We start from the raw sequence: 12,104 nt of genomic DNA, 5'->3' as shown, positions 1-12,104 counted from the left end.
GCTGGGGGGCTGAGGGGCTGAGGGGCTGGAGGGCTAGGGGAGTGAGGAGCTGAGAGGCTGAGGGGCTGAGTGACTACTGGTGGCCCCAGAAACCCTGCACCATTTCTGGTCACTGGTAGAACTAAGTTTGACTGCACCTGTATAAGCTTCGGAAACACATGTGGCTGGAGGACACTGTCTGGGTGAGTTCAACTTTTTCACTCACATAGCTAAGTTGTGTACAGGAAGTTGCAAGTAAGGGTGATGTGGGGGTATGATAAGTACCCAAGATACCCTGTGCACAACCAACCAAGACAGAGACTTGCTGGAAAATTCTGACTGGGTGGAACCTTTTCTCTGGCTGAGCACCACGTGCTGGGAATGCTGTCAATTGAGCTAAATTGATATAAATTACTGTTTGGACTATGTTTTAAAAAGCTCATTTATTAATTTGCTGCTAAAACTGGCCCTCTGCCCAGTGAATTTTCACCTCTAAGTACTTCAGCAACGGTGGGCATTATGAAAGTACTGCAGAGTTGCTAAATCATACATAAAATAATATTTTGAACACACTCTTAAGTGTTTAATAAATACTGGGAGAGATCTGTTAAGTATACAGAATAAATAGGTTAGAAAACCTGTGTCTTATATAAATGAATATTTTCTTTCATCTATGTAGAGTTCTCTCTTAATGGGAGCTTATCATATCAAGTCAGTGGGTTGGTGAGGGTAGGGCTTCAACCATATGTCATGTGACCTCCTCCAGTGTCCTTATCAGAACATAATGAATGTAACATTTGCGTTTCCTTAATAATCACAGTTTCCTTTCACCAGAGCTCAGCACTTGCCAGGGTGTGAATGACTTCTAGTGACTGTCACATACAGTAGATATTCTGTGACTGCTATTTTCAAGAAAGGAAACTGAGGCTGGGTGTGGTACAAAGACTGCTCTCGGAGCAGATTCCCACTTAGCTGCCTAAACTTCCAACCACTACACCACAGGCACAGCACACATAAAGCCTGATTCCTATGAAGCCCTCTGTGAATGGCCGTGGCTGAGAAGAAAGAAGGATTTTTGTCTTACAGTTTTTCTCTCTCTGCCCAATAAGGCATCCAGTCATTCTCATTCTTTAATTTCCCAAAGATGCTTTTGTTAACATTAAGCAACAGCAACTCATAATAATAAAAACTACCTCCAGAACCGCCCCATGCCTCTTACCATGGACACTGTTCTGGTATTAGTCTCCAGGGCAAGCCAAGGATGCGGGCACTGCTATTGTTACTCTGGTTTTTACAGGCAATTAACATAGAGTTTAACAACTTTCCCAGGCCACTGGACTGGTGATAAAGAACCCCAAACTGGCCCCATCTGGGGATGCCCTCTAGAGTCCCCTCTGCCTGTCACCACTGGTCTGTTTGTGGTCATAGAGACAAGTGTTTCAAAGTCCCAACACAACCTTTTACTTGCCAACTCCTTCATCTCAGCCGCGTGCTTTTCTTGACTTAGTGATGTCAGCCTGGAGAAGCCTGGGGTCTGCTTTCTCACCTGCCTATACCTGGGCATAGAACAGGAGTGAGGAAACACATGAGCCACTGTAAATGCCCTACAATTCATCTCCTTATCCCAGCTGATTTCCCTGGCTGTGGTCTCTGCCCCTATTGAAGCTAACCTCATCCACTGTGTCCCCCCACACACACCTCAAAGGTCCCAGCTACTTCACAGTATGCAAAATAGAAGCTAGACACTGGCTGATTGATAAGTCTCAACTATGCTTGCGGCATACACACTTGACCCCGTTACCAACTCTGTCTCCATTCCTTCCTATATGGGATATGTCATTGTTCTCCCTAGGAGGCAATCCCTTTTTTTTATTTATTTATTTATTTATTTATTTATTTATTTAGTTAGTTAGTTAGTTAGTTAGTTATGAAAATTTTCTGACTTCTCAAGAACATTATTCTGAATTTTTGTTGATTTCTTTCTCTGGATCCTTTCCATCATTTAGACACAGTCAGGAGGCTTGTCCAGAGATGACCTAATGCCGAGGAGGTAGTTCAGTGGTACAGTGCTCGCTTCGTATGCACAAGACCCTGGGTTCACTCCCAAGTACCTAAACAAATACACAAATAAATAGTAAAATAGAATATAATGTGGGCTGAGGGTGTAGTTCAGTGGTAGAGTATTTGCCTGGCATCTGAGAGGCCCTCTGTTATATCTCTAACACCAGAAAACAAGCAAGTCTTCCCCAAACCATAACCCACCCTTGTCCCTAAATTCAATGCATGGATTCATTGGCCTTTACAAAGGTTATAAGATTTGCTTTGAAGTACCTACCTCCAGTAAGTACCTATACTTACTCTCCTGTGACTCTAACTAATCAATCTGCTTCTAGAAGATGTCTATTTATCTATCTACTGAGTAAAAATTAAAATAAATCTGGTCACAGTAAAGCCATAGAGTGGCTTTCTGGTAACGTTGGCACCAGTTCTTGTATTTAACTTCCATGCAATACTCAGTCTGACTGCTGTGTGAGTTCCTTAAATGCACGGTGTACATTCTTCCCTCTGTTCCTTCTATTGGGGTTTGTGGTTATTACAAAAGACCTAGCAACCAGTGGAGATGTCAATTGTCCCCATGGTTAGTACAAGCCTAACTCAATGCTAATCAAATCCAAACAGGATTATGAATGGGACTAGTGTCGTGGTGAACCTGCCCAATCTAGGTGTGCAACTTATAAATATTACAAGTGAGTTGCGTGTCCTTTGCACAGGCTTGTTGGGGTTGGCATGTTCCTGGGTGGTTTTCTTGATTATATTACTTGACATGGGCAGCACTGCTCCTTGTATTTGGATCCTGGACTGTATAAGAATAAACTGAGAGAAAACATGAATACAAGCATTCTCTCACTGACTTTTGACTGTGAATGTGACAGGCTTCTTACAGTTCCTGCTGTCTTGACTTCCTCACAATGATGGATGATAGCTGGAATTGCAAGCTAAAATAAGCTCTTTCTATATTAAGTTGCCTTTGTCAGGGTATTTTGTCACTGAAAATGGAAAAGAAACTAAAACAAGCCCCATAAAATGTCTCTTAGTGATATCACGGACATTTAGCTTGACTATACTCTATAATGTCCACATAGTGATAAAACTGACTAATGATACATTTCTCAGAGCCTACTTGGTTGTTCAGCAAAATATGGCATTACCGGTGTCTGTTTCTTCAGTCATTTCTTGATACACTTTTGTACTGTTTTTATTCTTTGATTATTTCTAATAAAGCTACTATGAAGACTAGTGCATAAATCTTGAATGAATTCATGCTTTTATTTTTTTGAGCAAATATCCAGGAGTACATCAACTTGCTCACATTGTAGCTGAACTGATTAAATTATGCCCCCAAATCTGTCCTTCAGAGTGGGGGTTTTGGGCAGCAAGAGTCTTTGCAGATAGAATCACTTAGAATGGAGTCACATTATGTCATGATGCATATTAACCCCAATGGCTGGTGCTGTTATAGAAATGCCAAGTGAAAAATGCAGAGTATGGGGGGGGGGTGGAGCAGGGGGGGTATGGAGGGGAAGGCTATGTGACAACAGAGGCAGAGATTGTTGTGATACAACTATAACCAAGTGATGATAGTGGCTTTCAGCAGCTACCTGTGATTCCTGAGGTTCAAGCCTTTGAGTCCTTGTACTCCAAATGCGTTCCACGCGCCATAGACCAACCTCTGCTATCACGAGCTATGGCTTCTCCCTGCCTCTCACCCCTAGGAACATGGTCAAAGCAACTCCTGCTCTGCTCTCTATGGTGCAACAACTTGTTCATCTGCCTCCTCAGACTTGCTGTTTACAGCACTGCACTCTACTCAGTGATGCGGGGAGCTGACTTCTGTGGACCTGCTTGATTGCTGAATTCCTGTGAGGGCTGGCCAGTGGGAAGCCATCAGAGTAGGCAGACAGTAGAAGTTCTTTTTTCAGTTTCTTCCCTGGCTAGGTCGGTTGCTTTTAGTTGGTCGGCTATCCTTCAGATGTCTCTATCTCAAGGACAAAATTCTCAGCAGGCTCCTCTCACACTTTTCAACCCTTATTCTCTGAGGCCTAGCTGTAGAAATGACACAAGGTCCAGACAGAAATGTGGCACTTTGGTACATTTTTGTTCTGACTTCTCTCACCCTTTCTTGCTGAGATTTTAATTCCTTCAGTGCTTAAAACAATTCATTGTTTTTGCCCCTAACCACAGTCCATGCAAACCCGTTTTTATTTACCTAATTCAGGTTCCAAATGGTTTTCTCAATTTTTCAAATGACTTCAAATACTATATGCCTTTTAAGCTCATCCCTTCTTCCCTTATTGTCTTCCTTCCCTCCTCACCCCAAACCCACACTTTCCCCTTCTTTTTCTTTCTTTCCTCCTTCCTGTTTATTGTACTTTGACAGTATTAATGATGGTCAGGGTCTAGACATGGTGTTTCTAGGTTCTGGGACTCAATCAAGATTGGAATAGAAGCCCTCGCAGCTCGAATAGTAGTAAGTAAACAAGTAAACTTTACTCAAAGCAAAGCAATGGTACAGATTTAAAAAGAATATAGTACAGCAAGCCACCCATTGAAAATACTCAAGGGCCCAAGTAACTGCCTCTTTTTATGTAGTCTAAAAAGTGTGTGTGTGTGGGGGGGGGGTCTACTGTGATGGTGAGCATTATGTTTGATGATAATTTATTGTGTTGAAACGACTTGTAAGAACAACAATTTTTTTTTTTTTAGCTTGTAAGCCACGAGGAAGTTACTCCCAATGTATCAGTGTTGGCTACCTTGTCCAAGATGGATGGCTTCCCCGTGCAGTTGTGTTATTCTTAAAAACTGATGATTGCTGTAAAATCCTTCACTGCCTTGGCTATTCTTACAAGATAATTGGTCACAAGATTCATGGACTACCTGCTAAGTTTACTCTCACGTATCAACTACTTGTTTGCCTGAGTGACTGAGGCATCTGTTGGACATCTATTACAAAATCAAGCTTTGTCTGCACCTAACCAGGGTAGAGTTAACCTGCTCCCCAAAATGCAACCTTTGTGGGTATACTGGCTAGTTTTGTGTCAACTTGACACAAGCTGGAGTTATCACAGGGAAAGGAGCTTCAGTTGGGGAAATGCCTCCATGAGATCCAGCTGTGGGTCATTTTCTCAATTAGTGATCAAGGGGAGAGGGACCATTGTGGGTGGTACCATCACTGGGCTGGTAGTCCTGGGTTCTATAAGAGAGCAGGCTGAGCAAGCCAGGGGAAGAAAGCCAGTAAAGAAAATCCCTCCATGGCCTCTGCATCAGCTCCTGCTTCCTGACCTGCTTGAGTTCCAGTTCTGACATCCTTTGGTGATTAACAGCAATGTGGAAAGTGTAAGCTGAATAAATCCTTTCCTCCCCAACTGCTTCTTGGTCATGATGTTTGTGCAGGAATAGAAACCCTGACTAAGACAGTGGGTTTCACCTTTAAATTACTTAGACTAACAGTAGTCAAGATCTTACCTAGAGAACTCTCCGGCTTGGTCCTGGCCAGTTTGGGTTTTAATAAAAAGTCTCATTTTTACTAAAATTAAAACTCAAGTCAGATTGGTGAATCTGAATGATCCCAGACTCTCAGCTTACTAAGGGGTATAGTTTTGGTGGATCTCTATTTTGATTGAACAAAATTGGGTGGCATTGAAATTTTTTCAATATGCATGTCCCTTCTCATAATTCATCTTGTTTTAATTAAATGCAGATTCAACTGTACATAGTCATAAGATGGTAAATAGGAGAGTCTCCCTAAATGTTCAACCTGAAAATAATTTTGCCTTATGAACTCAAGTCCAATTAGGCTTTCTGGTTTCCTGACTGGACAAAAGACTGGGCAACAGAATTGGTCTAAGTTTGTTGCTAAGGGGAGGAGAAGCCTAGTTTGTTGTATGTGTATGCATCCTGTGTGCAAATAAAGACTCAGGCTGCCAAGTGCTTTTAATTATAAAGGGGTGTGTGTGTTACCCAAATTAAGTGGGGTGCCAGGATGCTAAGCTACTCTCTATGTGTGCTTGCCTCAGCAGAAGCTCTCGAAGTGCCCGGAAGTGTGATGTCCTGGAGACTCAGAGAAGTAAAATACAGTCAGTTTTCTAAGGTACTCATGGTCAGGTAAGGCATACAAGTAAACAGACAGCCCAAAGCCAGAAGGATGAGAAAGATGTACGCAGGTCACAGGGGTAGAATCCTACCAGGGGCGGTCTTGGTGGGGGCAGGAGACAGCCCCGGGACACAGCACACTGCAGTCTCGCTCTGAGTCCTGCTTAAAGCCTGCTCTGCTGGCCTGCTTCTCCTGCCCCCCACACGCACACACACCAAGGCAGACTGTGCTAAGTCCACTACTCATTTAATACAACATTCTGAACATCACCCCACAGTGAGCTAATGTTTTTCTGCCCGTTCTACAGACAAAGGTTTAGGGAAAGTTGGTCACAGTGCTGACAAGATGCCACCATCCGTCTCACTGCCTCAGAAACCTGAAATGGAAGTCCAGGGTGAACATAATGATTCTTTTTCTCAAAGGCAAAAACAAAACCAAAAAACAAAACCATACTGATCTGTGCCTGGAAGCCGTAAGGTTGTGAGACGACAAGAACACGGTAGCTCTTTTTGAGTCTTTAATGTTGAGTACAATAGTCATAGGCCAGGAAGCTGTCTTCACCCCCCCTCTTCATTATACTAATTGCTCGGAGGATGAAATATGATGTATTTCCCCTCTCTTCTCCTCCTCCTAGTCAGGGCTCTGCCACTTCAGAATATTATTTGCATGGATTGGGAAAGGCTCCCCTGCCTCATTATACAGAAGCTAAAACTGAGGCCCTAGCAAGTTAAAGGCTTAACCATGTTGCCTGCTGTCCTAGGGTGTCCAGCTCGGCACACATCCTCTCTGATGAGCGCTTCTTCCTAACCTTGGTTTCTCACCACTTCCGGTCTCGGCCAGCCTCTCCTTCCCACCCCACCCCGTGTGGCCTGACCATCAGAGCCCATTCCGGTTCCTCCTGTCCCGATTCCCTTTGGTCTCATTGCCCTGCTTCTCTCCATTAATATCAGCAACCCACTCGGTTACCTAATTAGGCCGCATGGATTGCATCCGCCTGCCACAACTGATGCCAGTCATCTTAATCAGGGCTGAATCTTCCCACTATGGGCAACATTCCCACAGAAGTGCGGTTCAAGGCCAACAGAGAGAAAGTCGGGGTTGGTGACTGCAGACTGTGTGGTCTGCGGTGCTCACAACACCACAACACGCCGCTTCGGCCTATTGTCAGGAAAGACGTTGACTTCTGCGTATACCGCTATTCTATAGACTCGAGAAGTACACACTGAGTCTTCTCTCATCATCCTCTCCAGCCTTAGTTCTTCGATTTCCTTCTCAGAGGACGGACCAGACATCTTTCCTTAAGCCATGCACCTGATGCCTCCAATCCCAAGACTTCTCAAGACTCTCACTGTTACTTAAGTATACACACATCTTGCTAGCTCACAGAACTCAAGGCTTACTTATCCTTCACCAGCAAGCTGCCCAGGTTTCGGCAAGACTAAGACCCTATCTCCCTCCGACCTTCATTCCAGGCTATGCACACCGTATAGGCAGAGGCACATTTCCTGAGTCTAGCCCAGTTTTGTTATTGGCAAATTAAGACAGGTCCTCCAAGATCACCTATCCTTCTTTCCCCCAGGTTCCCTTTTGCAGTCTTTCCACTTCTGTTTTACCCGCTATGCCAAGGTCTTGCTTAGGCAAGGGCCTTGTCTCCCTTATGTATCGAATGCTTCCGGTATAATAAATACTACTTATTTGGTGGGGAAGGTGGGCAATTAGAAAGACTGCGGCTGGTCATGGTTTGGGCAGCTTAATGTTTTGTATTCATTTATTGTCAACTAATTTAGGGAGTAAGTTTTGTTGAGTTAAGGAGTAACCGAGATGCAGTCACACGCCTTTCTGACTGGGTTCTTCAACTCTACAGTATATTTGATTAGATGAAGATGATCTAAGAAAACAGAAGCTTGGGGTTATTTTAAATGAGGATAAAGCTGGATACTGAAGGTGACTTCTGGTTACTCTGGAGCAATGTTGAAGACCAGGTTGGGCCCCTAGGTGTCTCCTGTGCTCTGCATTCCAGAGGCGTCCCAGGCCTGAGTTCACCCTGCAGCTCTTTTGACTCCTCTGCGGGCCGGCCAAATCCTTGCAAATCCAGCGGGCTTGTTTTTTCTCCTGGAGAGGATTAGCTCGCTCACCCACGCTGCTGACGGGTACACCATCATCACCAGGGATTGCAGCAATCCCGAGAGAGAGAAGTTTGAGCACTCGTGAAGCGGGGAAGGGGAGCCACGCTGCTGCAGCCTTAGCCCTGCTTTCTCCTAACCCCCAAAGGCCAGAGTGTTTGAGCTGGACAGGGCCCTGCCCTTCTTCCTGCTCCCTCCCCAAAGCCGTGTGGGCGGGGCGGGGAAAACTCCGCTATTTGCGTCTCCACGCCCAGAAGCCCCAAGTGTACACGCTGTGGCGACAAGGGAGGCGAGTTCATCCCCAGGGCTCCAGGGTGGCGAGGTCCTCGAGAAGAGTGGTAGCTTCTCTTCTTGCCTCCTGCAGTCTAGTCCAGAGCAGGGGACACGGTTCTGGTCCCCGTGGGTGTCACCTAGCGTACCTGATGGTGCAGTGGTTAGCGATGCTGCAGCTGCTCTGGCTGCAGCTGCTGCTGCTGGGGGTTCACCGGGGCAGCGCCCAAGATTTGACTCACACCCAGGAACCGACCCTCGAGTGGCGTGGTGAGTGTCCGCAGCGCCGAAGTGGGGGCAGATTGGAACCCGGGACTCGGGGTGGGAAACGGGTAGGATTTGAGCAAGACAAATAAGAGCAAGGCCTAGTTTATATTGTGGTTGCTTGTGTAGTGTCCTGGGGCAGATGGGAGGGTTCCTTCCACGCACATTCTCTTGTCCTCCAAATTAGGACGAGGTAAGGGGCAGGGACTTGCCTTCCAGGATTGTGGGACCTATGGGACCTTGGAGAGTAGAAATAGCTTCAAAATGCAAACTTTACAAAGGTTGATTAAGAGGATCACCTTTAAGATAATGCTGACAAAAAAGATGTCTCGTTTCATTACCTTCCAAAGGGAGAAGTTGGATCTACACACTCTACAGATAACCCCCAAACAGGCCTGTCTGCTACGCCCCTTGGGGAGGCGGGACACTGAGGTCAATCGCTCAGTGGGGTGGACACCAATGGGATTTGTCCAGACGCTAGCTACCTTCTGCTCCTCGGTTTCTCTAGGCTGAACAATGGATCTATGATAGTCATGGAACCACTGACAATTAAGTTGCACAGCCCCAGACACGTGTACAAGCTGATACATTGAGCACAGGTTTGAGCACTAACCCACAGACAGTAGGACCCACAGCAAGCATGTAAAGAAAGCCAAGGGAACAATCAGTGTCTGGAAGGAGCAACTCAGGACCCAGTCTCTAAAAGGTGTGTCCCAGAACTGGTGACTGTGCCGTGATCAAAAGCAAGCAGGTGGCCTTAAACCAGAAGGAGCCTCCTGGCAGCTCCTATGCACTCTATGTCCTAGGAATGCCTTTGGAGAAGAGGCATACAAGATGTAATCCAGTTCTTTGTTCTTTTATTTTCCCTTCAACATATGCACACATTTTCAAGACTTTTTTTTTATTATTATTAATTTCTCCGTTGTACTTCGGAGCACTCTAGGGGCTTTATCCTCACCAGGGCTAAACCACACCAGCTCTTCCTATTCTGGAGCAACCAGAAATGCTCTTAGGTACTTTCCAGTTAAGTAAAACTCCAAGTACACACGGGCAAGCCCACGCGCATCCCGCAGTTTGCCACTTTGTATCTTAGCATCGAGGTCTTGCCTGGGCTTAAGTATTAGGAAAGGGCAGCAGCTTGTGAGACTAGCTGGGACTCCTGCCACCTGAAGCCAGATCTGATCAGTGATCCTCCCAGTCAGGGTCAGCACCCACTGGGAGCTAATCCTTTCTATATTTGGCAGACCCAAATCCTGGCCTGAGATAGTGGCTAACAAGGCCTTCCTTTCCATAATCAAGGGCACTTTGAGTATTGCAGCCACCAGCTCCCTGCCGTACTTCCCAGGTACAGCCTGCAAATGTGGAGTTCAACATTGCCGGCCCAGAGATTCTCCAAACACAGGCACTGTGGTTGATGCACTAAAAGTATAGACAATTCTGCACTAACTACCACACAGTCTCTCTTCCTGACCCCATCACCTGCACCAGTGGAATTGCAAGTGAATTGTAGACACGCATGAAATCGAGTTTTTATTAGCAACGAAGGGAAAACAAAATATTGGTATGGGGGGGGGGGGAGAGTGGAATCTCTCTTGTTTCCTGCACCCCAGTCCAGAGCAGAGGACATGATTGTGGTTCCCGAGGGCATCACCTAGCGTGCCTGGTGGTGCAATGGTTAGTGATACTGCAGCAGCTGCTGCTGGGGGTTCACCAGGGCATCACCCAAGATTTGACCCACACCCAGGAATTGGCCCTTGAGTGGCACAGAAGTAGATAGCGTCTACTTCTCTGTTTGAAGGCTTCTATGGTTATGGCAAACACTTTGAACAAAAGCAACATGGGGAAGAAAGGGCTGATTTCATTTACCACAGATTACAGTCCATCGTGAAGGGAAGTCAGGGAAAGACAGGAACCTGACGACAGGAGCTGATGCAGAGGCGTGGAAGAAGGGTGTTTTCTGGATTGTTCCCCCATTGTTTGCTTGACCTGCTTTCTTAAAGCCCCAGCACTTGGGTCTGGACAGCTCAGACAAGAGAGTCATCATCAGTAAGAAACCGAGCTCTCTCCACATCATTATCAGTTAAGAAAATGTACCACAGGCTTACCCACGTACCATTCTATAGGTACATTTTCTCAGCTGAGGTGACCTCTTCACAAATGACTCAAGTTTGGGTCAAGCTGACATAAAACCGGTCAGCAGAGGTAAAGTTCATATAGTCAAGTGCAAGAACCAGGAAACGTCTACGATGTGCTTGGCCGTGTTTTACGACAGCTCCATTTCTCACTGCTTGAACGCTGCTCTGATTTACCTTTAGCCATGATTGGTATCCTGCCTAAGCGTTAAGATGATAATTGAAATCATTCTGGTTGCATATCCACTAAGAGTAGGTTTATGGCAGTGCATAACAGGTTCCACATGCAATACTACTGTTCTGTGCCACATGCAATACTGTTCTGTGCCACATACAATATTGTTCTGTGCTTTCAAGCATACCAGCCCTGGGAGGCAAACATGTTGTGCTTTTGCAATCATATGTCAGTAATCTTTATGGGGAAAACAGTAAATGTTGTATCGTATGGCCGTAGAGATCACTGAGCTTCAGGGACAGCCTGGATATGATATTTACAAGACCTTGAGTGAGTCGGTCTCTGTGCCTCATTTGTCTCAAGCCTTATAATGGCGTGTGTTGTCTGTAGCTTATGATCTTCATGGCCTCTTCTTCCTCCTCTGGCCAGGACTATCTTGTCAACCCTGTGTCCATCATTTCTCATCTTCAGTACTGCTCTTGGCGGATCCAGTCCTCCACTTCCATGTCAACTAAACCAAGGCCTTTTTGTGGTTCACTTTCCCTCACCAGAAGAGTCTTCTAGCATGTGTTAAAACTTGCTAACACGACTGTTCTGATTAGTTCTCTGTTGCTGTGATACAAGACTCTGAGCAAAAGTGACTTGGGAAGGAAAAGGTTAAATAAACCTATTTGGCTTATACATGGGTCACAATCCATCACTGAGAGAAGTCGAGGCAGGATCTCAGAGCACAGACCGTGGAGGAACACTGCCTTCTGGCTGGCTCAGGCTTTGTGCTCAGCCTTCGTCCTGATATGGTCCAGGACTACCTGTCCAGGAAATGATATCTCCCATTGTGGGCTAGGCCCACAATTATCTAATTATCCATCAAGAAAATGCCTCGCTGGGCGTGGTGGCGCACGCCTTTAATCCCAGCACTCGGGAGGCAGAGGCAGAGGCAGGCGGATTTCTGAGTTTGAGGCCAGCCTGGTCTACAGAGTGAGTTCCAGGACAACCAGGGCTACACAGAG

At 45.8% G+C, this 12,104-nt stretch overlaps 1 protein-coding gene and 1 pseudogene across 1 annotated transcript in view; one reads left to right on the top strand and one right to left on the bottom strand.

Annotated features, from left to right (window-relative positions):
• The window catches only part of LOC110317887, a 17,269-nt pseudogene extending 9,847 nt beyond the window's left edge, over window positions 1–7,422 (bottom strand).
• Window positions 7,423–8,499: 1,077 nt separating this feature from the next.
• Pla2r1 (phospholipase A2 receptor 1) overlaps window positions 8,500–12,104 on the top strand; it is a 126,618-nt gene continuing 123,013 nt past the window's right edge. The window contains exon 1 of the mRNA XM_021194027.1: window positions 8,500–8,793. Within this exon, the coding sequence (XP_021049686.1) occupies window positions 8,676–8,793 (118 nt within the window). The 5' untranslated portion in view covers window positions 8,500–8,675. The remainder of the gene's footprint in view (window positions 8,794–12,104) is intronic.

Source organism: Mus pahari, chromosome 3 (genome assembly GCF_900095145.1).
Source record: "Mus pahari chromosome 3, PAHARI_EIJ_v1.1, whole genome shotgun sequence".
In the NCBI taxonomy this organism is placed as follows: Eukaryota; Metazoa; Chordata; class Mammalia; order Rodentia; family Muridae; genus Mus; species Mus pahari.
Note: the sequence above shows the minus strand (reverse complement) of the source record. Positions and strands in the feature narration are given on the sequence as shown.